The sequence below is a fragment of the Trachurus trachurus genome (genome assembly GCF_905171665.1).
Source record: "Trachurus trachurus genome assembly, chromosome: 1".
Taxonomy (NCBI): Eukaryota; Metazoa; Chordata; class Actinopteri; order Carangiformes; family Carangidae; genus Trachurus; species Trachurus trachurus.
The window spans coordinates 22081914-22102910 of record NC_139891.1 but is presented as its reverse complement, the minus strand read 5'-3'; the positions used below and the strand labels follow the sequence as shown (position 1 = coordinate 22102910).

The following is a 20997-nucleotide window of genomic DNA, read 5'->3' as shown; positions in this document are numbered from 1 at the left end:
TATGCAGGGAACATGCAAGTGCATGCCAGTAATTGACTGTATGCTATTTTTTTCCCCCTTAATCTCCTTTGTACTGAAACAGTGGCATGCTTTATCTCGGGAAGAGCAAGCTAAGTATTATGAGTTAGCCCGCAAGGAACGGCAGCTCCACATGCAGCTCTACCCAGGCTGGTCCGCTCGAGACAATTATGTAAGTATCAACAGAACAGATTGGCAGAGGTGCGCCTGCGTGTGTTTGTTGGTTCCTGTTGTTTGTTTATGTCGGTGGTGCATGACATGTCCTTTAAATGGCACACAGTAATCACACACACACGCTAATTCACACTAGTACGCTCCATGCTAATAGGGTCCATTTGTAGACCCCTTTGTTTCAGCCTAATGTGTAATTCATAACACTGTGATTCACTGCTATATTACCATCCACACTAAAATGGATTGTAGTATCATGGACATTATTATTGCCACAGTGAGTGAAAATTGCCTGGTAATGGTTATGCTAGTCTTTGATGTTCCATATCGGGCGTGGAGCTTTGGATGTAGAAAGCAACAGTTAGACTGAGTTGTGTAGGCTGGATCGCACATACAGCGTTCAGCAGCAGCAACCTTTGCTCCTCCAGCTGCCCATTTTTGTTTGTGAATGTGGGAGGTTCATCTGGATTTAAGATGCAGTTTGTTTCTTGTGGTGTCTATCGCTGTGTATATGTGTGTGTATGTGTATGTGTATGTGTGTCTGTCTGTGCGTGTGGCTGGAAGTTGTCAAAATCAGTCTTTTGAGTATGTGGTGTGTATGAATTTGTGAGAGAGAGAGAGCACCAGCCTTTATTTAAAAAGTGTGGCTCCGGCACTCACATTCACTCCACCACCAAAGTGCTTTGTGGTGTTTATCTGCCTCCCCTCGGACACCGGCAGCATCCCTCCCCCTTTCTGCCTCCACTGCCTCCACTGCCAAAATGCCTCGCTGAGTGGAGAGAGAGAGAGAGAGACAGTTTCGCAGCTCTGCTCCCAGTGCAGCACAGCGCAGTTAAAGATACACTACATCAGCCAGTGACACTTAGCCCAGTTCCCGTTTCATTCCCAGCTTTGTTAGTACAAACACATTTGACGGGTAAGAGAGGGGGGGAGAAAAAGAGTAGAGGAATTGCTTTTCTACTTGGCATGCTGGAAAGATAAAGGGAAATTATATGTTTAATGCAAAAACATTTCTCACAAATGAATTTTGTCTCCCTGCGAGCACCGCTCTGTGACCCCTCCCTCAGCTGTATACAGGCTGCATATCATGCCTGGAGACACCCGAAATAGGTAACGCACTGGCATTGAGAGCGTGTAGCATTCACAGTTTTGCTGTGTACCCCCTCTCTCATCCTTTCTCTCACCCACTCTCACTTAGTCTCTCTTCTCCCCTGTCTGCCGCAGCAGTAGAAGGCAGATTAGCTCATGAATAAGTGGATTAGCAGACTTTGCAGCAGGAAACCAAAGTGCTGCTCATATTTGACTAGGAACGACTCGACGCTGCTATCTATACCTATAGTCTCCCCCCTGGGGATTTAGCATAAGCTATAAATCCTTACAAACTCCCACCACCTCGCTGGAAAACGAGTGGTGCTCTTCACAGCCATTGAGTTAGACTAGCCTAATTACACTGAGCATTTTTAATTGCACTTCATGTTAATGTTTGTCATTAGAGGGACTTCAAAGGTAGTGGAAATCTGACACAGGCTGGTCACAACGGTGGAATAAACTACCGCAGGGATGGTCACACACACACACACACACAAAAAAGGGCCTAAAAATGACATAAAGTAAACCATTTAAAACCAGTCGAGAGCAGGTAGAGCACTTAAGACTCCTATCAAACCGAACTCTCTGGTTGATCCGTCCCTCTCAGCGTGGCAGTTTGCGGTGCGAGTCCGGAGTCCGAGGGATGCTGGTCAGATGCCCAGCAGGGGATGAGTGAACATGGCAGTCAGCAGCAGGATATCAGAGTGGTCTAGTGAGCGTGAGTGCTGGAGCCACACTTTATGTGTTCCTCTGTATATTTTTTAGGGAAAGAAGAAGAAGCGGAAGAGGGAGAAGATGCAGGAAACGGCCACAGGTAAGAAACAGCCACTGCAGTTTCTACTCGCTCTTCTTTTTTTCTTCTCCTTCTTCTTGTCTGTTGCATCTTGAGGTTGTGACTTACACCATCTTCCCCCTAGAGTACACGTCATCTTTCTTACTAATGCACACACTGTATAAAAGCACTAATCTCCCAGTAGACATTGGCACATCGAGGTATACACTGATGTCAGACTTATGTCACCTTCTATCCTCACTCTGGCTTCAGCACACTTTTTCCTCAAAGACTTTCTTCATATACATCCCTTCATTCATCTGTCCCTGGCCTCTCTCTCATCCCTGTCCTCATATATTACACCTACTTTGGGATTAGTCTGTCCATTCTATACGACTACTTACCGGTTCTGGGCTTTTTGCACTATTTGTTTGCTTGCTGCACTTCAGTATGTCTTTCTGCTGACCTTGTTTAGCTGCGGTTTTGAGCTTCCTCTTAGCACTGGAAGTATAATCCATTGAGAGTTACACCTTAAGTAAAAATGTCAAGCTTTTCTTCCTCCTTTTTTTTCTGGGTCTGTACACTGTGCAGGCCAAATGGACGGTAGACATCTGTGTCGTCCAGATACTGTACCTCAAAAAAACAAAAACAAACTATTTTTAAAAAAAGATGCAATTTTCTGCAGGTACAGGCCAGAGAATGAAAACGGCGTACATCTGAGAAAATGGTAAGACAACCCCTCTATCCGCTTCCTGTCTGGTCCAGTTCAGTATATGTCAAGTCTTTTTAAAACTGCTAAACACTGATTTGAGAGTATGTACTCACAGACTAATCCTAAAAAGGTCCACCCTAACCTCGCCACAGTCATTGTGTCAGCGGTGTTGAGGCTTGAAGAGGGATTGTGCTTTGTGTGTGGAGTTTGCTCAATGGCCTCAGCACAATAGGCATTGGATTCTCTGCATGTTCGTGTGTGTATTTGTGTGTGTGTGCTGAACTGGTCAATTCAATGTTTTGTGCTTGGATGAATGGTCAGATGTTGTGTCAGCAGTTTTGCTGGCTTTTTTAAATTTTATTTTAATTTTTTTTATTCCATCATGCATTAAAAAATGTCCAAAAAAAAGTGGTTTTGAAAAACATTGCTTAATAAATCAGACAGCTCATCCACTCAGTGTTTACTAAATAATACATCTGAAAGCAGTTAAGCAAGCCCACAACATTTTTTTTTTTTTTACTGCTGGTGGAGGCTAGGATGTCAGCCCAGCTCAGCTCCATATGGACTACATGTGTTGTCTCCCTCTGCATCTCTGAGCAGCAGAACGGGACGCGGCAGCTTGTTTGGCAGGAACTTAATGAGATGCTATACCTTAATACGATTTCATGGTATCTGGGGTTTCAGGGTGTCTATAATGCTTTCATAACAAAGGAACTCCTGTGGTCGTCTTTTTTTCTCTTAACATGTGAAAGATATGTAGAGACATATTGATTCATGTGACCTGTCAAACCCTCTCCGAAGTGTCACCTGTCCCCCTTTTTTTATTTATTTATTTATTTCTGTTGAAAGGATTAACTTTCCCCAATGTGTGGCGAAGGCAAGTCTATTTTCCCCCCTCTTTCAATCTTCTTTACTCTCTCTGGATCTTTCTCTCTCCCTCTCTCTCTCTCTCTCTCTCTCTCTCTCTGCCTCTCCCTCCCAGTGAGTCTGGTAGCATCCTGTTATTCCGCTCCCTTTCGGCAGCAGAAAAAAGCCCGGCAGATGTGACAAATCTGGTCTTACGTCAAAATCGCCCCAACCAGACAAAGGTTTTCACTTGATCGATTCCTGACCCAGTGGCTCTCCCTGAACTCAAAATTGGGCAGCTTTTCTTTTCTCGTTTTTTTTTTCTTTCTTTTCACCACAGCCAGTTTTTCAAAGCGCGCAGAGAGCGAGCGCTAAAAAGCACTTTATCTCTGATCCAATAATTAGCAGCGCCTAGCCGCAGTGGGATGGACACCCTTGCTGATTCTCAGTGACAGCCTTAAACTAATATGCATAATACCAAGGATACTGCCACAACTCCCCAAGCCCTCAATTTATGCAGATCCCAAAGAGCTGGATTGAGGTTAGCTTGGTGTATTCGCCAAAAAACATCTTTTAAATGAACTCGTTTGTCTGTTTCTTTTCATCTGCCCCAGCCTCTACCCCATCTGTTTCTAACCCCCGTATGGAGAAAAAAAAAATCTGGAAGGAAAATCTGTTAATGAGTTAATTCTGGAGACACAAATGTGAACACCTTTTCTTTTTAGAGCGAGCAGTTCAAACATACAGTGAACATTAGATTTTTATTTTTAGCTCTTGCACAGTCATAATGAAGAATATTCAGCATAACAAAATGAAATGCTTCAGTCTAGGTAGGTTTTTATGGAGGGGAAAATTGACTTAATACATTTTCATATTAACATATTTTATGGCTGCTGCTTAGTTTTTTCTGCCTGTGAGGCAAACCAGGAGTTGAGTGGTGGAGCAGTGTTTTTTATGGCTTGACGTTGGTTCCCTTTTGTTATCTTTAGCATGTCAAACACTGGGCCCGCCACACAGCTGGCTCTCACCACAGTGGAACAGCACTCTGAGAAGTCATTACTCTGACATTGTAAAATTAGGGTTTCCTTCTCTCTCTCCCCTTCATCACACCGTCCTCACCCCCTTTCCCTCTCCTCACTCTGACTTGAAATGTGCACTCCTGCTCCTCCTCTCCTCACTCGTTCTTTTTTGGCTTCTCCCTCTCTTGCTTCTTCTTGCACTGTTAGCCTTTTGTCTGACTAAGCCCACTGATTCACAGCCTTTGAGATAGTTATCTGGCCGAGACACATACATGCCCTCGAGGCTTTCTTCCGTTCCAGCCACTGCGCATTTTTTTCACAGGGGGGAGACACTCCTAAACAAAGGTGGCTTTTTAATTTTTTTTTTTGCTGGCGGAGTTGCAAACAACGGCAAACTACCATAAAACTGCACGTGAGTCATCTCTGCCCAGACTTTTTATGAAGGTGCTCTTTTGTCGACATGCAACACGGACGTCTTTACGAGTCAGTTTGCCCATATGCTTGTACCAGGGGTTGCATTTTTTATTTGTTTTTTATCACATGATCTAGAATATCTTGGCTTAATTTAAAAACAAAACAAAACTGGATACTTGGTGGGTGCATCGGGGGTCATTTTCTAACCACATGTCCTGATGCAGAAACATGAAAGAAAGTGTTGTTGAAGCAGGAGCTTTGGTGGTGGTGGCTACTCTCTCTCCTCTCCTCTCTCTGTCTCAGCCTTGCCCCGGCTCTGCTCCCTCTGATGTGTGCAGCCAGAAGTCAGCTGTCAAAAGACTTTGATGAGCGAGGAGGGGAGCGAGTATGTTAGGGAAAGAGAGAGAGAGAGAGAGAGAGAGAGGGAGGAGGGGGAAAAGGGAGAGCAAGAAAAGGGCCAGAAGAAAATCCCTCATTCTCGGGAGGTTCTGAGTTTACCCGATCTCACTCGACTGCCACTCATCCTTCAGTCTCCATCCCTCATTTCTTTCCCCTCTTCTCTCTCTTTATTTGATGCCTCTCATCGTCTCGCTCTCTCTCAGACCCTCATCACTCTCTGCGCATTTCACACACGTGAGCAGCCAGCCACACACACACACACACACACACACACACACGAACCCCAGCTGCAATTAGGCAAGATTCAGCGCCTGCCTCTATTTCCCGAGTCGTTTCAATTTGGCACCGAGCCTCCAGGCCACTTGTGGCACAGCCCAGTGCCTCCACACCCCGCCTTATTAGTGACCTGGGATAATTGGGGAAGGAATCCGGATCGCGCAAAAACTGACTCTGGGTCTCGCTCTGAGCAGTGAACAGGAGATGAGAGGATGTTTTTAAAACTGTACTTGTTTTAAAAGTTATTGGTGGGAACATGGAGGAAAGAAATTTGGGCTAAAATCAGAGCGACGCCCCGGCTAATGTTTCTGTGGGGAGGATATAAAATCGGAAACGTTCACCCCAACAGTCCTCCCGTTCTCCCACTGCCCTGACCTCCACAAAGCCCACTCTGTGAGGGAGAAATAACCCTCTCAGCACTTAGCATACGGGCTTCCAGAGGGTGGCAGTATGTCAAACTCCATGTAATTTAAGCGCACATTTGCGGTTTGAGCTCAGAAGTACAAATCTTTTACCCTGACAAGGTTGTCTCACCCTGGTCTGGCAACCTTATTTCACACTCCTGAGAAAAAAACCCAAAACATTCATACCAAGGTAAAACCCTCTTAAGTGTCTGTGTTTACATGGGAGAAAATGCAGCCATAGTGCTCCCATTGTTTAGACTGGAGATTGAAATTTGTTTTGATTGAGTCACTTGCCTGTTTTGTTGTGGTTTGGCCAGCTGCAGTAACAGTATGAGGGTCCAGTGCCTTAGTTTTTTTTTTTTTTTGTCATGTCTTCTTCACTTCCTCCCTTTCTCTCCCCGTCTGTCCCACTCCACCTCCACCTCACCCCTGTGGCTCCTTTAGGCATTGCATCCCCCCCTTTTCTGTTTTTTTTTTTTCTTTCTTTTTTTGGGAGAGGCGGAGATATACGGCCTTACACAATCCCCCCCCCCCCTCGTGAGATGCCTATCTCTGAATGAAAGGCCTCCAGGTAACATGGGGGCACAGACAGGAAGAGAACAGTGGGGCTTGAAGGGAGGAAGCTGTGTTTATTTGTATTTTTACTCTAGTCAGTCTGGCCATTGTTGAAGCAGGCAGAACCTCATCCCCAGCTCTCTCTCTCTCTCTCTCTCTCTCTCTTTTTTTTTTCAATCTTTCACTCATCATTTTCTGCCTCTTTTCCCTCGCTCCTCCTTTTCCTGCTCCTTCTCCTCCGTCTTGACGGTGAATGTGAGTGGCGGCGGAGGAGCCTTTGAAGTGAGACCACAGCAGAGGGAGCAGTCATTGTGTAGGCTCTTTGAATGTGCTGCAACCACCACCACCACTACCACACTCCACCCCCCCACCTCCTGACACCCCCCCACGCCCCCCCCCAGCCTGCAGCGGCTCAGACTGAGCTGTGCGGGGGCACACGGCCAGACTTCAGCTGCCCGGGCCCCCAGCGATGCCGCCTCAGATGTGGGCAAACCCCCACCCCCACCCCTACCCACACCCTCCTGTGCTCCCCTAGTCTCACCCACACATGCCTGAGGTTTGGGGTTTTTGGTGCCCCCCCCCCCCCCCATCCTCCCTTCTCCTCCCCTCTCCTCCCCTTTCCCCCTTTTTGACCACAACCAGTCTCCACCCTTCCTTTACTCTCCAACATTTAACAGTCTTTCCTTGCTCTTGCTCTTGCTCTCTCTCTCTTCACCCTTTCTAGTTTCAGCCCCTACTGGCCGACTTGTTAGTTGCTGATGGCCCCTGTGGTAAAGATTCGAGCCCCCCTGAGCCCCACTTTTGATTGGATGTTAAAAATTTCAAAGCATTTCCAAGTGGCGATTTCTTTTATGTTGAATGTCTCAGAGGTGAAGGAAGTGCTGACAGTGCAGAGCATTTCATTTAAAAGACATTGCCTTCTTCGCCTTCCAGGTGTTTTTCTTTTCTTTTTTTTTTATTGCCTTGCCTGTTTTATTTTCCTCTTGTCTTAAAGAGCAGCACTGCCACAGTTTTATTGGGGGGGGGGGGGGGGGGGGGGGGGCTTTGAAAAGGTGTCACCGTAGCCAGCTGTGTGACACAGGCCAAGGTCACTGCCAACACTTGTCACCACAGCAGACTCTAATCTAAATGTGTGGACACTTCCCTCACCAGAGCTCGTGGTGCGTTCGCTGACCTCAGAGCCTGACGTAACAAAGGGTTGGCACCGTCTTTCATCTCAGGTTGACTGAAAGCTTCAACCCGCGGCCCCTTTGTATTTCACTTTAGTGTTACATTAACCCAACCATGGTTCTTGTTACTCGGTGCCGATTGTACTAGAGAAAATGAATTACAAGTCGGTGCGTTGCAAACTGTTAAGCATCCACTGGTTTCTGCTGCGATTCTGTTTCTGAATATCTCTTTTTTTTGGGAGGGGTGGAGGAGTTCCTACTGTTTACAAAAGGAAAGCATTTCTTGTTTTGGACTTTGAGAACTTGTGATATACATTTTAATAACGTTTTCCAAAAAAAAAACAACAGCACATAAACAGTTAATGGAACTTCGATTATTTGTGAGACTTTTGAGACTCTTTCCAGTTGATTTCAACTGGAGAGGTAACTAGATGTTTTAATTTACTTGCTGCGATCTGATAACGGTCGGGGATTGCTCATAGGAAGTCCAGTGAGGCAAGAAATATGTGCAGTGTGATAATCAGACAGGTTGTTTACAAACCCTGAAACGACCTTGTTCCCACTTCTGAATAAAGACTGAACCAATGAAAATAAGACCCGAGTTGTAATAAACAGGAGTCATCCTTCAAGACGGATCTATAGACTTGCGTTGCTCTCCCTCTCCCACCAGTCTTTCCCTCCCTCTTTCTCTCCTCCAAATCTCCCGTCCTCTCTCTGCCATGGTAAAGTCTGCACCTCAGCCTGAGCTGGAGACACCTCTCTCCACTTGGCTTATTTTTAGAGTAATTTGTCGGCGGTGTTTTCCTTTTTTAATGGCACCAAAAGAATCCCAGAGCTCTCCGTGTAAGGGTGGAGGGGAGGGAGGGAGGGAGGGAGTTGAGGTGGGTGGGTCGTGGGTTTGGAGGTTAAGGGGCTATAAGGCGGGTGGGCCCCAGCTGCGGGCGCTTTGATTTGGCCTGGGAGGTGAAAGCGGCGATTGAGACGCGAGGCTGTGCCAGTTATCTTAACCTCCCACACTTCAAAAGCTGGGCGAGAGCTTGTCCGACTCCTTCCCCCCCACCCCGCCCCTCTCCCTCACTCTCCCTCCCTCTCTCTCTCTCCCTCCCTCCTTCCCTCCGTCCCGTAGAGGGAAAGGAATTGGGGGAGAGAGAAGGGGGAAGACTAAACCTTCGCTAGCCGTCTGAACAGAGGAGCGTTTCATTTCCTGCAAAAAAAGAAAAAAACTCCAGCCGGCATTCCTGAGCACTAATGTAGAGGGAGGAGGAGGAGGAGGAGGGAGGAAGGAGGGAGGGAGGGAGGGTGGTGAGGGGAGAGGAGAGGAGAGGAGAGGAGAGGAGAGGAGAGGAGAGGAGAGGAGAGGAGAGGAGGGGTCAAGTTGCTCCTGAATCCCAGTGTTTGTGTCGGCTGGACCTTGTGAAGCGCTGGCCTGCTGCCCCCTACAACCAACCACCACGCAGGCACACATCCCTGCTGTTACCACCAACCCTTCTTTTTGAAACACACACACACACACACACACACACACACACACACACACACACACACACACACACACACACACACACACACACGCACGCACGCTTCTCGCCCGCAGCCCCTCAGGCCTCTTCCCCAGGCAGGAAGGGCCAGCGCTTTTCATGTCTGTGGTGGGGGAAGGAAAAATGCTCCCCAGGAAACAGGGTGCAGTACCGGGCGTGCGGGCCCAGCTTTGAGATCCTGGGATGAAAAGAGGGAGGGCGGCGGAGGTAAATAAAAGCGACAGGGGCTCTCTCTCTCTCTCTCTCTCTCTCTCTCTCTCTCTCTCTCCGAGCGCTGTGTTCCTTTCAGTTTCTGCTCCGTGCAGCTCAGGGTCAGCTCTCCTCGGGAAAGGTGGCCTCTGTCCTGTTCCCTTTTATCCACATGTGGTAAAGCAGTCTGCAGGATGGTGTGTGTGTGTGTGTGTGTGTTTGTGTGCGTGCGCTAAGACTTTGGAGTGTTAAGATGCAGCGAGCAGCAGGGCTCAGCTGACTTCTCTCCTACAAAAACACACTCTTGGCTTTGCCACAAGGGAGAGGCAAACTAATACCGTTTCTTTTCCTTTTTTCGCCTTCACAAAACATCCATCTTTTTAGTCGCAGGAGGCATCCATCCACCTCTGTCTCTGCCTCTCCCACTTTGATCACAGATTCTATTTGATGCCGCTCTGGTCTAAAATAACTCTCCTTGGCTTGTCAATAACTGAAGCTAACTCTGTTATGTTAGCTCAATCCTGGATCACGAGAGGGAAAAGAACACTTTTTGCAGCTTTGACAAACAATTTCCCTGTCAGGCGGGAACAGGGGCCAATTTTAGGGAGAGAGTCCTTGTGAAGTGGGATTGAGCAGTAAGGTACGCTGCTGCAGCATCCGCCTGCACTGCACCTGGACTCGCAGTTTGGTTTGTGTAATTATCAACGGTTGCTCCACGACGTCTACGCTTGTTTTAACCGTGCTGGGTCAACGTGGTGATCCTCCAGCGCCGAGAGTATTTCCTCATCTTGTTTTCCCATCGCCCACCTGCAGCGGCAGCCTTTAAATGTCAACCAGAAGCTATACACAATCGAGGCGTGCTCGCCTTCAGAGAGGGAGAGGAGGAATGAGTCAAGTCAGGGGAGGGCACACAAGTGCGTAGCATTGCCAGCTGGGTCACGGCAACCCCCATGTTGGACTAGATCAAAGCCAGACCAGCCCACATCCTGTCACTGACCTATAACCCCTCTGTAGTTCAGCGCTTGGCTCGACACTGCGGCTTTCATTCAATCAGCTGTAACATTAAGAACAAACAAAAAAAAAAAGAAAGAAAGAAAGAAAAAAAAAGTAATGATTGATTATGTAGACGGTAATGCTTGTAATTTGTCCCTTGCTGATGTGGGGAGGCATGCTTGCACGCTGAGACACTTTTGACTCATTCTGATTCATCTTGATATGTCTGGTTTTGGTTAATGTGACGTGAATGTGACCCCGTGTTTTCAGTGTAAGGACTGCTGATGTGTTTCCCATGGAAAAACTTGTCTGATTTTCCCTTTTTTGTGTACAGATGCAGTTACTTCATAGTTTGTGCAGTTGATTGATCGTCTTGTCTTTTGTTCTCATCTGTGTTGTTTTTGTTTTTTTTCCCCCTCCTTTTTGTTTTCTTTTCTTTTTCTCTTTTTCTTCGTCTCCAGGAGGAAAACGGAACAATTTCTCCACATGCAAAGCGAAGGCAGCAGCTACGGGCCCTCTGCTAGAGATGGAGGCCTGTTAGATTCCATGAAGACCCTTAAATCTCCAAACTGAAGCCTCCAGTTCTCAGAGGACCCCCCACCCCACCTTCCTCTCCTCTCCTCCCTTCCCTCCCCTACCTAACCCCTACTGCCTTTTCCTCCAACACAGTCACATGCCACCACCACCACCACCATCACCACCACCAAAAAACACTTCACTGTTTGACTCTACTCCCTTCCTGAAGGCGCCTGCTGTAGAGACACTGAACTGAACCAAGACAATCATGATTAAGTAGGAGCACCCTCACGAAAAAAACACTTCCTCTCACGGAAAAACCCCTGAAAGCATCAAATTTTGACGTCTGTGGTTTTTTTTGTCAGTTTCCTTTACGAATCAGCTTTACTGCAATCCAAGGCACTGCACTGAAAAACAGCAGCAATTTTGATGTGTGCACAAACTTCTTGCCCCCCCCCCCTCCCTGCACCGCCCCAAACTCCCCCTAACACCTGTTTCTAAGTTATTGTAAGTTATTTGTCACCTCTGTTCCTTTGTATAGTTTATTAGGCCGACATTCACTTCCCCCTGAATATCCCCCTACCCTTTCTCTCTCTCTCTCTCTCTCTCTCTCGCTCTCTCACTGGATTTTTGAGACCATTTGGGGTTTCGCCCGACTGACCAAACACCTCTTTTTAGACTGCACTAAGGAAGATGGAGGGATCTCATCTTGTCTAAAGAAACGTCCTCAAGACGCCATTTTAGTTCGTCGCTGACCAGTTGGTGCAAAAAAGGATCAACAATTTTGATTTGCTTTTCATTTTAGACTGAATTTTATTTTGAATGCTTTTTTTTTGTATCTTGAACCCTTGTTTCAATTTCTCGGTGTATATTTTAGTGATTTTTTTTTTTAATATTGTTTTTTTTTTTTATATAGTGGTCTATATGAAAATAAGCTTTGGACACAGGAAAGCCATTTTTCTTGTTGAAGCGTCTTGCAGAAAATTAAAACTTAAGGCTTCTTTTGATAACTATTTGTAACAAATAGTGACCTCGAGTCTTGCTCAGATGTAAAATAATGCTCAGTATGTGTACTTTTTAAAACTGTCAGGATATGTCAATTTTCTTGGTATTTTTGCAGGCAACATTAGGACAAAGGCGAGAGTGATAGCTCAGAGGCCTATATTTTATTGTTCTAAAACATGACAAATGAAGCAGATATATATATTTACCCCAGCACTTGGCAGTCTTTCTTTTATTGCAATGGACCTTTGTCTTTTCTCTCTGGTAGCTAATAGTGTGGTCTTTAGCCATGTTGTTTATTCCATGCAAGCATCTCTGTAACATTTTGATTTTAATGCTCTATTTTAGTATTACTTGATGAATTCCTTTTTTTTTTTATTATCATATTTTGGGTCACTGTCATCTTGGTAGAGCATTTTGCTTCCCAAGTGGTCATATTTGAACTGTTTCAACATGTTTTTTGTTTTTTTGTTTTTGTTTTGATTTTTTTAAGGAAAAATAAAAAGGCACCATTGGCTCATGTGATCACTTGTGTGGTGGAAAGACCAGAGCTATAAGTGCCAGATGTAACAGCCTGCGTGTGTCATCCTTGGAGATTAAAACAGACAGTGGTGTCACCTATTGGTGAGATGAAGCAGGTAAAATGCATTCAATACAACAACTTTCAACAATAATTTAAATCCAAAAACACACAATGCTCAGGGCTGCATCTGTACAGTATTGCAATGATAATGATTTAAACTGTTCAACTGAGATGATTTCAGTGTTCAAAAAAAAAAAGAAAAATTCTGGAAAAACTCAAAATGTCTAAAGGTAACAATTAAATTTTAGTCCAAAAAGTCAACAACATTTTTTGTGAGAGAGCCAAGATCAAAGGAACATCTCATTTATACACAAATCTGATTTGTGCCTCTTGAATGTGGCCATATCAAGTAAAACAGCGCCACCTTGTGTCCCTGCTGGGGTAATGGGACATTTTGAAGAAACTAAGAGGATCAAAACAAATTCTCCTACATTTTGAAATACTAAAAAAAGGACACAATCTGTGCATCAAGGTCAATTTTATGCTTACAAAAGATATAAAGGCCTAATATATAGTAGTATGTACTGCACATGATAATATTGTGTGTGTGGTATTGTTGCTTCATTTGGATGTTTTACTGTGCAGAGTTTGACTCGACTCTGCACAAGCTGTTTTCACATTCATCTGCTGAGGTGGGAAAGTTTCTCTGCGCTCACCTAAATCTCAGTTTAAAATCGAGTGTGCCACAGTAGAACTGATCTAGAAGCCACCTGTAGTAAGATATACAGTTTACACAGATGTGGTGTTGAAACTTTAAGACTCTAGTACACACACACACACACACACACACACACTGAGACCGTCATTGATTTATGTATTTGTTGATTTCTTTGAAGAATGGTAGAATTTTTGACTAATAAGTTGAACTTTTTGTGGAGAAACCATAACAGTCAAATTATTCTCCCAAGCATATTGTTTTGTGTTTTGTAATTGACTGAAAACATAATGTATTAACCTTAAACTGGTACCGTTTGTGCATTGATGTGATGAACTTGTTGCTTAGTGAAACATCCGGAACAGACATACAATTTATTTGGACTCGTGTCTGAATCCAGCTGGTGAAATTCAGTCCAATGTTCACTCTGTCTTATCTGAGAGCACATGATTATTTTCCTTACAGTAGGTCCATCACTATGAGCAGTTATCCTCACTTAATACATTGTAATTGTAAACTTATTGATTATAGCTGCTTTAAGTACCCAGTTGAATTGCTATGGTCAAACTCTCAGTTACTTCCTATAGCACTGCCCCGTGTGGCACATTCAATTTAAGCCGAGTGAAAGCGCCTCAGGTCATATTCAAAGGACTTCAATGAAAGTTTTATTTTCATACATATTAATTTGTGCTATTTTAAAACCGATGCTGGTAGATATGAGAGGCACTGACTCTCTGATTTTCATGTGCAGCGGCAATACAGTCACTCCAACAAAGGAACAAGGTGTTCAAAAAAATCTACTTTAATTTAATGTTATCTTCTCACACAAAAAAATGTCATTTAGTGGTTAAGTGCATAAGAAAACAGACTGAGACAAAAGTTGACCTTACATGTAGAAGGCACAGGCACTTTTTCTATTTCCATTTTTCCTACAAGTCTGTCTTGGATGGTTCATTTCACGATTTCCTTTTTTTTTTGGACCATTGTCAGATTGACGTCTTCCACACAAAACCAGAAACACTTCAAGCCGTCACTACTTGTACTTGTAGAATCCTTCTCCCGTCTTTTTGCCGTATTTGCCCTCTGCAACCATCTTGTTCAGCAGCTCACTGGGGGCGAAAAGCGGGTTGTCGGGATCCTTTGCACTCCAACCTAAAAATTAACGACAGAAAGACATCAGTTTTTACATTTCATAAAGAATTAATTCAAATTGGTGTCGTTTCTCCCTGTAACTCACCATCCATAATGAATTTCATTGTGTCTAGTCCTACGTAGTCCGAGAGCTCAAAGGGTCCCATGGGATACCCAGCACCAAGTTTCATGGCAATATCAATGTCCTCTTTGGATCCATGACCTGAGGAAGAAAACAGTGGTTAATGTAAACACCAAGCTGCAGAAATCATTCAAAAAAATATAATAATAATTTTCCACACCTCTCTCATGCAACCGGATGGCCTCCAGGACGTAAGGCACGAGCAGGCGGTTTACAATGAACCCTGGTGTATCCTGAGCACAGAGAGACAGTGGGTTGGGTTCTGTTGAGAGGGTCTTTCTGATATAATCTGTGAGAAACCTCAGATGTCATGAAATCAGGCGGCGGGTCCTACCTTGCAGGAAACAGGTGTTTTTCCAAGCTTTTTGCTGAAGTCCAGGAGGGAATCGAATGTCTCTTGGCTCGTTGCTGACGTACCAATGACCTGTGGATGAAATGAAATGAATACTTCAGTGATGCTGCCATTAGACACATGGATGATGACCAGTACCTCAAATCTCCCTGTCTACCACCTGGGGCTTTGACGCTTCATCACTGTATTAAATGAGTATTAATCTGAGTCAGTATATTCTGCTCACCACCTCTGCTGGACAGAGGTGGTGAGCTCAGCATGTGAGCGCTGTCTACTACTAATATTTTATTTATTGACAGTTGAAGACTTCAAGGTATTTTCTAGTGGCCAATACAGGCTAATGCAGCGCTACCCTCCCCTTGATTATGTCCCCGTCTTATACAGGTAAGAGTGTAAAGACGCTGCAGAAACCAGGTCCATGACCAAAAAAAAAAGCATGTATGGTCGGCTTAACTGTTGCAGCAGGCCTTTAAAGAGGAAGTATGTAAGTCCGGTCGCTTTTCCACCATTTTGCTAACCCTCCTCCTGGCCATGTGCATTTGTTTACAACGCAGCTGGCGAGAAATCAATCAATAGAGCAGTACATAACGTTATATATCATATACGAAGTTTCTACATGTATATTTGTGTAGTCTTATCTGTCATAAACAAGAGATTACGGGTTACGGGATGCGTTTGAGTTGCGGTGCGCAGAGACGAGAGCTGGGACACTGGGGCGGCGGCGCTGATCTTGCAAGGTTGGTTTCCAGCCAAGAGACGCAGTAAGTGACATGCACGTGGAAGGCAGAGAGCCTCTATTCTCCCTCGTAACGAGTTAAGATATTTATTAAATCATCACAATTACTCAAAAGCTGTTGAATTTAGGTAAAAATGTAGCATAGTTAAGCTACAAATCCTGCATAGTTCCTCCTTAAGTATCACTCTGAATATTGTGACTGAATAACATCTATGTAAGCATTCAGCATTACTGTTGAGCAAATATATATAAATGCTAGTGTGTTGTCAGAGCCAAATCAACAGGTTAAAGTGCAAACTGAAAGAGACTTGTTTGAAATGATTATGTATCTGTGTCAGTGTTGCACTCCTGTCTTCAGTATTTCACTATACAGAAGTCCTTCAGTTCATATAAACAAGGCTCTTATTTTGAAACAACAGTTTATAACAGATATTTACTTTGAATATAAATGTCTCCACTGCTCAGATAAATGTGCAGCAACAGTTACTTCAACTCTCTTGTCTCAGCTCTCAGTACATCTGTTCACACCTGGATTTAAAATGCATCTCAATTGACCACTTGTGATCGGATATGACTTCCATACTTTATTTTCAAGTCAAGAGGTATGGGTTGCTGTTTGTAGCCAAACCAATTAATGTGAAACTGTGTTAGGACTAATTACACTGTGTCAAAGGATGTCAGCAGAGTAGTTGGTCCTTCAATTATGCAACCATGATGCATTCGTGTTCACACTGTAAAAAGGCATGTGGCCCAGACCTGAGTGTCAAATGCATCACCAATGCATCTTGGTTGCGTCTCACTTGTGCATATAGCTGACAACTTGTGATGGGATCACCTGAGAGAGATGTTAATACCAAGTCTGAACATGGCAAAACACACGTACGTACGCACACACACCACATCTATTGCATTACTTCTTAGGATTGCATAACCTTCATCTAGATTGTCCATTTTAAATACGCAGACAAAAAAAGGAAAAAGGAAAAAAAAAACACACGCACATCCGTGCCAAGAACTTTGGGCAGGTGCTGAGCCGAAGACTTACAAAGATTAAAAAGAAAATAGAACGGCTCGCACACCACTACGCAGACAAATAAATACAAATTAACATTGTGGTTGTTTTGTTTTTCGGGGTCTTACCTCTACAAGCTTCATCATAGGGACTGGGTTGAAGAAGTGAAGGCCTCCGAATCTGTCCAGCCTGTTGGTGGAGCTGGCGATGTCAGAGATCGGCAGGGAGGATGTGTTGCTGGCAAAGATGGTGTGTCTGAAAATGCAAAGTGCAGAAGAACAGGCAGGAAGCAGCAGTGAGTACAGGCAGCTGTTACCACTAAAAGCAAGAAAAAACCTTTCAGCATTTTCTCCTGTCTTGTCCAACAGCTGCTCAGCTCCTCCGTGTGTTCAGAAGTGTGTAAGAGTTGATTCTGCCTTTCTCTTCTTGGCCCTTATAACTAATAAACAGAAATTAAAATGTGCTCACGCTGGTGCGATCTTGTCAAGCCGACCGAAGAGATCCTGCTTGATTTTCAGATTCTCCACAATGGCCTCCAACACGAGATCCGACACCTGAGCAGCAGATTCAGCGTCTGTGGAGGTTGAAACGTTCTGCATGACTTTCTGGATGAACTCTTCACCTGCCTGCAACAAAACCAGACAACAATATTGTCAACACATTTTAGTCTATTTTAGTGACCCAGTGGTTCATTATTTTCTCTGTTGATCTCCTGTATCTCACCTCCGGCTTATCAGCAAACTTCTTCTTGACCACTCTTTTCAGACTCGCTTCGATTCCTTTGACAGACTTTTTCAGGACGTTGTCATCCATGTCCACCAGCGTCACCGTGTGGCCGGTTGATGCAGCAACCTGCAAGAGAGAAACGAGTTCACTGTGACTTATAATACAACAAACAAGGTGATATAGGTGTTTTTTTTTTATGTAGTGTGCAATGCCTAAAGGAAAACGTGGGGAAACACATTGTGAGTATTTGTAAAACAGCTTGACAAAGTTCAGAGAAATCTAATAGTACAAATACAAAATGACCGTTTTTTGTAGAAGAACTTGTATAGTGTCAGGATGCAGTGAGCATGTGTGAGCAGCTCACTCTCCAATAGTGACTGAGGACTAAAAGTAGAGGGCGACACCTTGTGGCTAAATGTGTATCCTTCAAAATTCCCTGCATTTGTTCCCAATACTACTACTACTACTACTACTACTAATAATAATAATAATAATAATAATGAGAAGAAGAATATTTATTGTCCACAATGTGGAAATTTGTCTTCGGCTTCACAAATTCTCACAATAAATGAATTACACAACCTCATAATGATTGATCTGTCTGAATGAAATGCATCTCATTGTGTTATATTACGCCACAAGGAAACAACTGCATTTAAATATGGACAACTGAATTATTTGACACCACAACTTCCTGATGCAAACAATCAGTGATTGTACTGGGAGAAAAGAAAACCAATCACTAACAAGGAAATGTCAAACTTTTTTTCAGACCATTGGCTAGTTTTGGCTTTTTGTAAATTGCATGATAAGGGATCATTGACAACAAAGTGTCTTTATGCAATCTTTTTCATTTATCTTTTCATGGTAGACAGTAGTGGGGAAAGAGTTAGGGACACGGGCAGTTTGACCTCAATGACCCCACATGAGGATTTGATGCGTGACCTGAACATCTTTGGGTTTTGGACCACAAGTCCCACAAAAATGAAAACATGTAAAGACGTTGTCACCTGGTCTTTAGGAACCAGCACCAGGATTTATCATAGTTTTATGACACTTTATAGACAAAGCAATCAATCAGGGGAATAATCAGGAGGTTTGCCCCAATTTTCATTCAGGTTCAGAGGTGCTCTTTCATGAGATTCAAACTTAAACACAAACTGGTGAATTCACAGTTATGGTGTTGGCTGTTGGGCATTTAAATCCTTAAATTTGTACTAAAAACTGGTTGAGCAGGCTGCTACAAAACTGCAGTCTGTCATTGGTTAATGAAGTTCTCACCTGTTTTGCAAGCATTTTAACACAGTCTCATGGCTGCAGTGTGTATGCAATGAATGCATTGCATTTTTTGATGGCTGGTGTTAGTGTTTTTTTTTTCTCTGGAGGTTTTATTCTTGTATTGGTTACTTCAATTGTTTTTACTCTTTATTATCAATACGGAGTTAAACGCCTGTTTTCCTATTGGTAACAGTGACCCCGGCCTCTAGCTTGCTATTGTTTACTTTGTCTTTTAGATGTGGTTGACTGTTTGTAAACGAGTTTGTATATGTATTTTCTATAACATAATTTCTGTGCAGTTTATTTTAAATACATATTAAATCGGCAGGTTAATTCAGTCTGCTCGGTAGCATGCGCACTAAGTTTATGACAGGCAGGACTTTCATCCAGGTGTACGTCAGTTACAACGTCATCAATTTGCACAATTGCACACAGCTGTTAAGTTTAACGGGTCCAATGCTTTATAATATTATGTACTGTTTACATAACATACACCCTAGTGAGAGCTGGAGGCGCACGGTCTGCTCTCCTCTGCAGCATGTTGTCAGCCTGCTGCCTGCTAGCTGCACTGAAGCTAAATGCTAAGCTGCTCGGCTCTACGGAGACATTTGTCCGCGTACCTGTGCGATCCCTGCGCCCATCTGTCCCCCTCCGATGATCGTCACATGCTTAATGGCAGCAGCCCTCACGGCCGAGGACGACAGACCTCTGCACACGTGGTGGGTAAAGAAGGCCATGGTGCGTTCGTGGACCTGCTACAACAACCAGAGCTGCTCCGACTGGGACAGACACACTCGCTGCAGATCCGGACCCGGACACACGGAAAGAAAAAGTGGGAGGAAGGTCGGCGATCACGTGACCACGAAGACACTTCCGTGACCTTTCACACACATATTCACAGTCAGGAGGAGTTGTAACAAATCAACTAATAATGATAATGGGAGTTTTAAAACTTCTGATTGTGTCTCATGGGCAATCTGTATTGAACACACATTCAGATTTATCATAATTATATTTGACCATTTATAATTTGACCCAGGGACCTGGTTGTTCATTTGACCCAGCCTGGTGAGTGAAAGAGAGAGACTATTGCTGGGTTACATATTATCCATACACTGGTTGTTTTCTATCTTACATTCATACTTTTATATCTAGTAACAACAAGAACAATGCTATTTTATATAAACAATTTCTCATAGTCATTCAAACACAAAAAGAGACCACTGTAAATGTGCTTTTAATAACATTTACAATTTTTATGTCAAAAAAATCTGAATATTTTTATTATTCCCAATGAAAAATTGTTGTGTAAAAACTGGTAATACAAACACAACAGTGTACAATAGGCACTGCTTGATGTAACTGATATCAAACACCATTTGTCTTGTGATGTTTGTTCTGCACTTGCCTTGTATTCTGTTAGCTAGTGGCTCATATATCAGCTAATTTTCATGTTTGTTTGTTTTTTCTGACATTGACACTTCTTCTTTCTCCCTTTGTTTATGCATGGTTGCCCATAAAGGTGGAATAATTTTATTTTTAGACAGACTCCTCTTTTTATTCCTATTTATAAAGGTTAACTGTGGTTTAATTTTCACAGTGATATGGAGAGATTGATCAATAAGGTTTTGAGAAGACATAGGCTACACGTTATCAAGAATAAATCACATTGTCACAATCGTTTCATGAGAAGGGGTGAAATATGTGTATATTTTATTCCAACTTTATGGGCGACCGTGTAGATTGTTAAAGGCCAAACATAGCAGCTAATGATACTAAAAACAATGTGACAGGAAATGGATCATGGCCAAACTTAACAACTAAAGTATCATGAGGGTATGCTCTCCTCAAAACATGTCACCAGGTAAGTTAAATCAAATGTACTTGTCATTATTATTTATTTCATTATTATTCATTATTGTCTTCAACATTATGGTGACCAAAGTTAGCAGCAAATGTTATTGAAAATATAATTTATCTAGACATTACAACAAATGGACAAGGTTACTGACATTTTATCAGGTTATCAGGTTTAGAATATAGAATACATTTATATCTTTTATTTTTACCATACTTAGTTAGCAATTCTACTGTCAATGCAATTCTTTTAATATTGACATAACATCTTGCCCACTTAGTATTCTGTGAATCCCTCAATGTAAGATGAATCCAGACAGTTCAACAATGGCATGGGAAGATGTATCAACAAGCAGCTTGGTTCAAAGTATTGTGACCAGCTCAGCTGTGAATGATCCCATCAAACACCTTTGACCCAGCATGAGCAAACCAAGGTGCAAAGT

At 43.5% G+C, this 20997-nt stretch overlaps 2 protein-coding genes across 3 annotated transcripts in view; one reads left to right on the top strand and one right to left on the bottom strand.

The window, feature by feature from the left end:
- lef1 (lymphoid enhancer-binding factor 1) overlaps positions 1-11105 on the top strand; it is a gene marked incomplete at both ends in the record, with an annotated part of 43753 nt that extends 32648 nt beyond the window's left edge. The window contains 3 exons of one of the 2 annotated variants that reach the window (XM_083990909.1): positions 83-190; positions 2044-2092; positions 11026-11105. In XM_083990909.1, the coding sequence (XP_083847035.1) occupies positions 83-190; positions 2044-2092; positions 11026-11105 (237 nt within the window). Of the gene's footprint in view, positions 1-82; positions 191-2043; positions 2093-2735; positions 2771-11025 lie in introns of those variants that run through there. The other variant, XM_083990910.1, reaches the window with a different exon arrangement.
- Positions 11106-14099: 2994 nt separating this feature from the next.
- Positions 14100-19526, bottom strand: hadh (hydroxyacyl-CoA dehydrogenase). Its single transcript, XM_083973816.1, has 8 exons — positions 19318-19526; positions 17417-17545; positions 17162-17319; positions 16822-16948; positions 14928-15017; positions 14754-14826; positions 14558-14674; positions 14100-14472 (listed from the first exon to the last, which is right to left on the bottom strand). The coding sequence occupies exons 1-8, from the start codon at positions 19432-19434 to the stop codon at positions 14354-14356; spliced, it is 930 nt and encodes a 309-aa protein (XP_083829942.1). The 5' UTR covers positions 19435-19526; the 3' UTR covers positions 14100-14353.
- Positions 19527-20997: the final 1471 nt, after the last annotated feature.

Coding starts and splice junctions, on each gene's coding strand:
- hadh (XM_083973816.1), bottom strand. CDS start 19,434: ATGGCCTTCTTTACCCACCACGTGTGCAGAGGTCTGTCGTCCTCGGCC. Junction 17,320..17,416: donor AGTTTGCTGATAAGCCGGAG/GTGAGATACAGG, acceptor GTTTTGTTGCAG/GCAGGTGAAGAGTTCATCCA. Junction 14,473..14,557: donor AATGAAATTCATTATGGATG/GTGAGTTACAGG, acceptor GTTAATTTTTAG/GTTGGAGTGCAAAGGATCCC.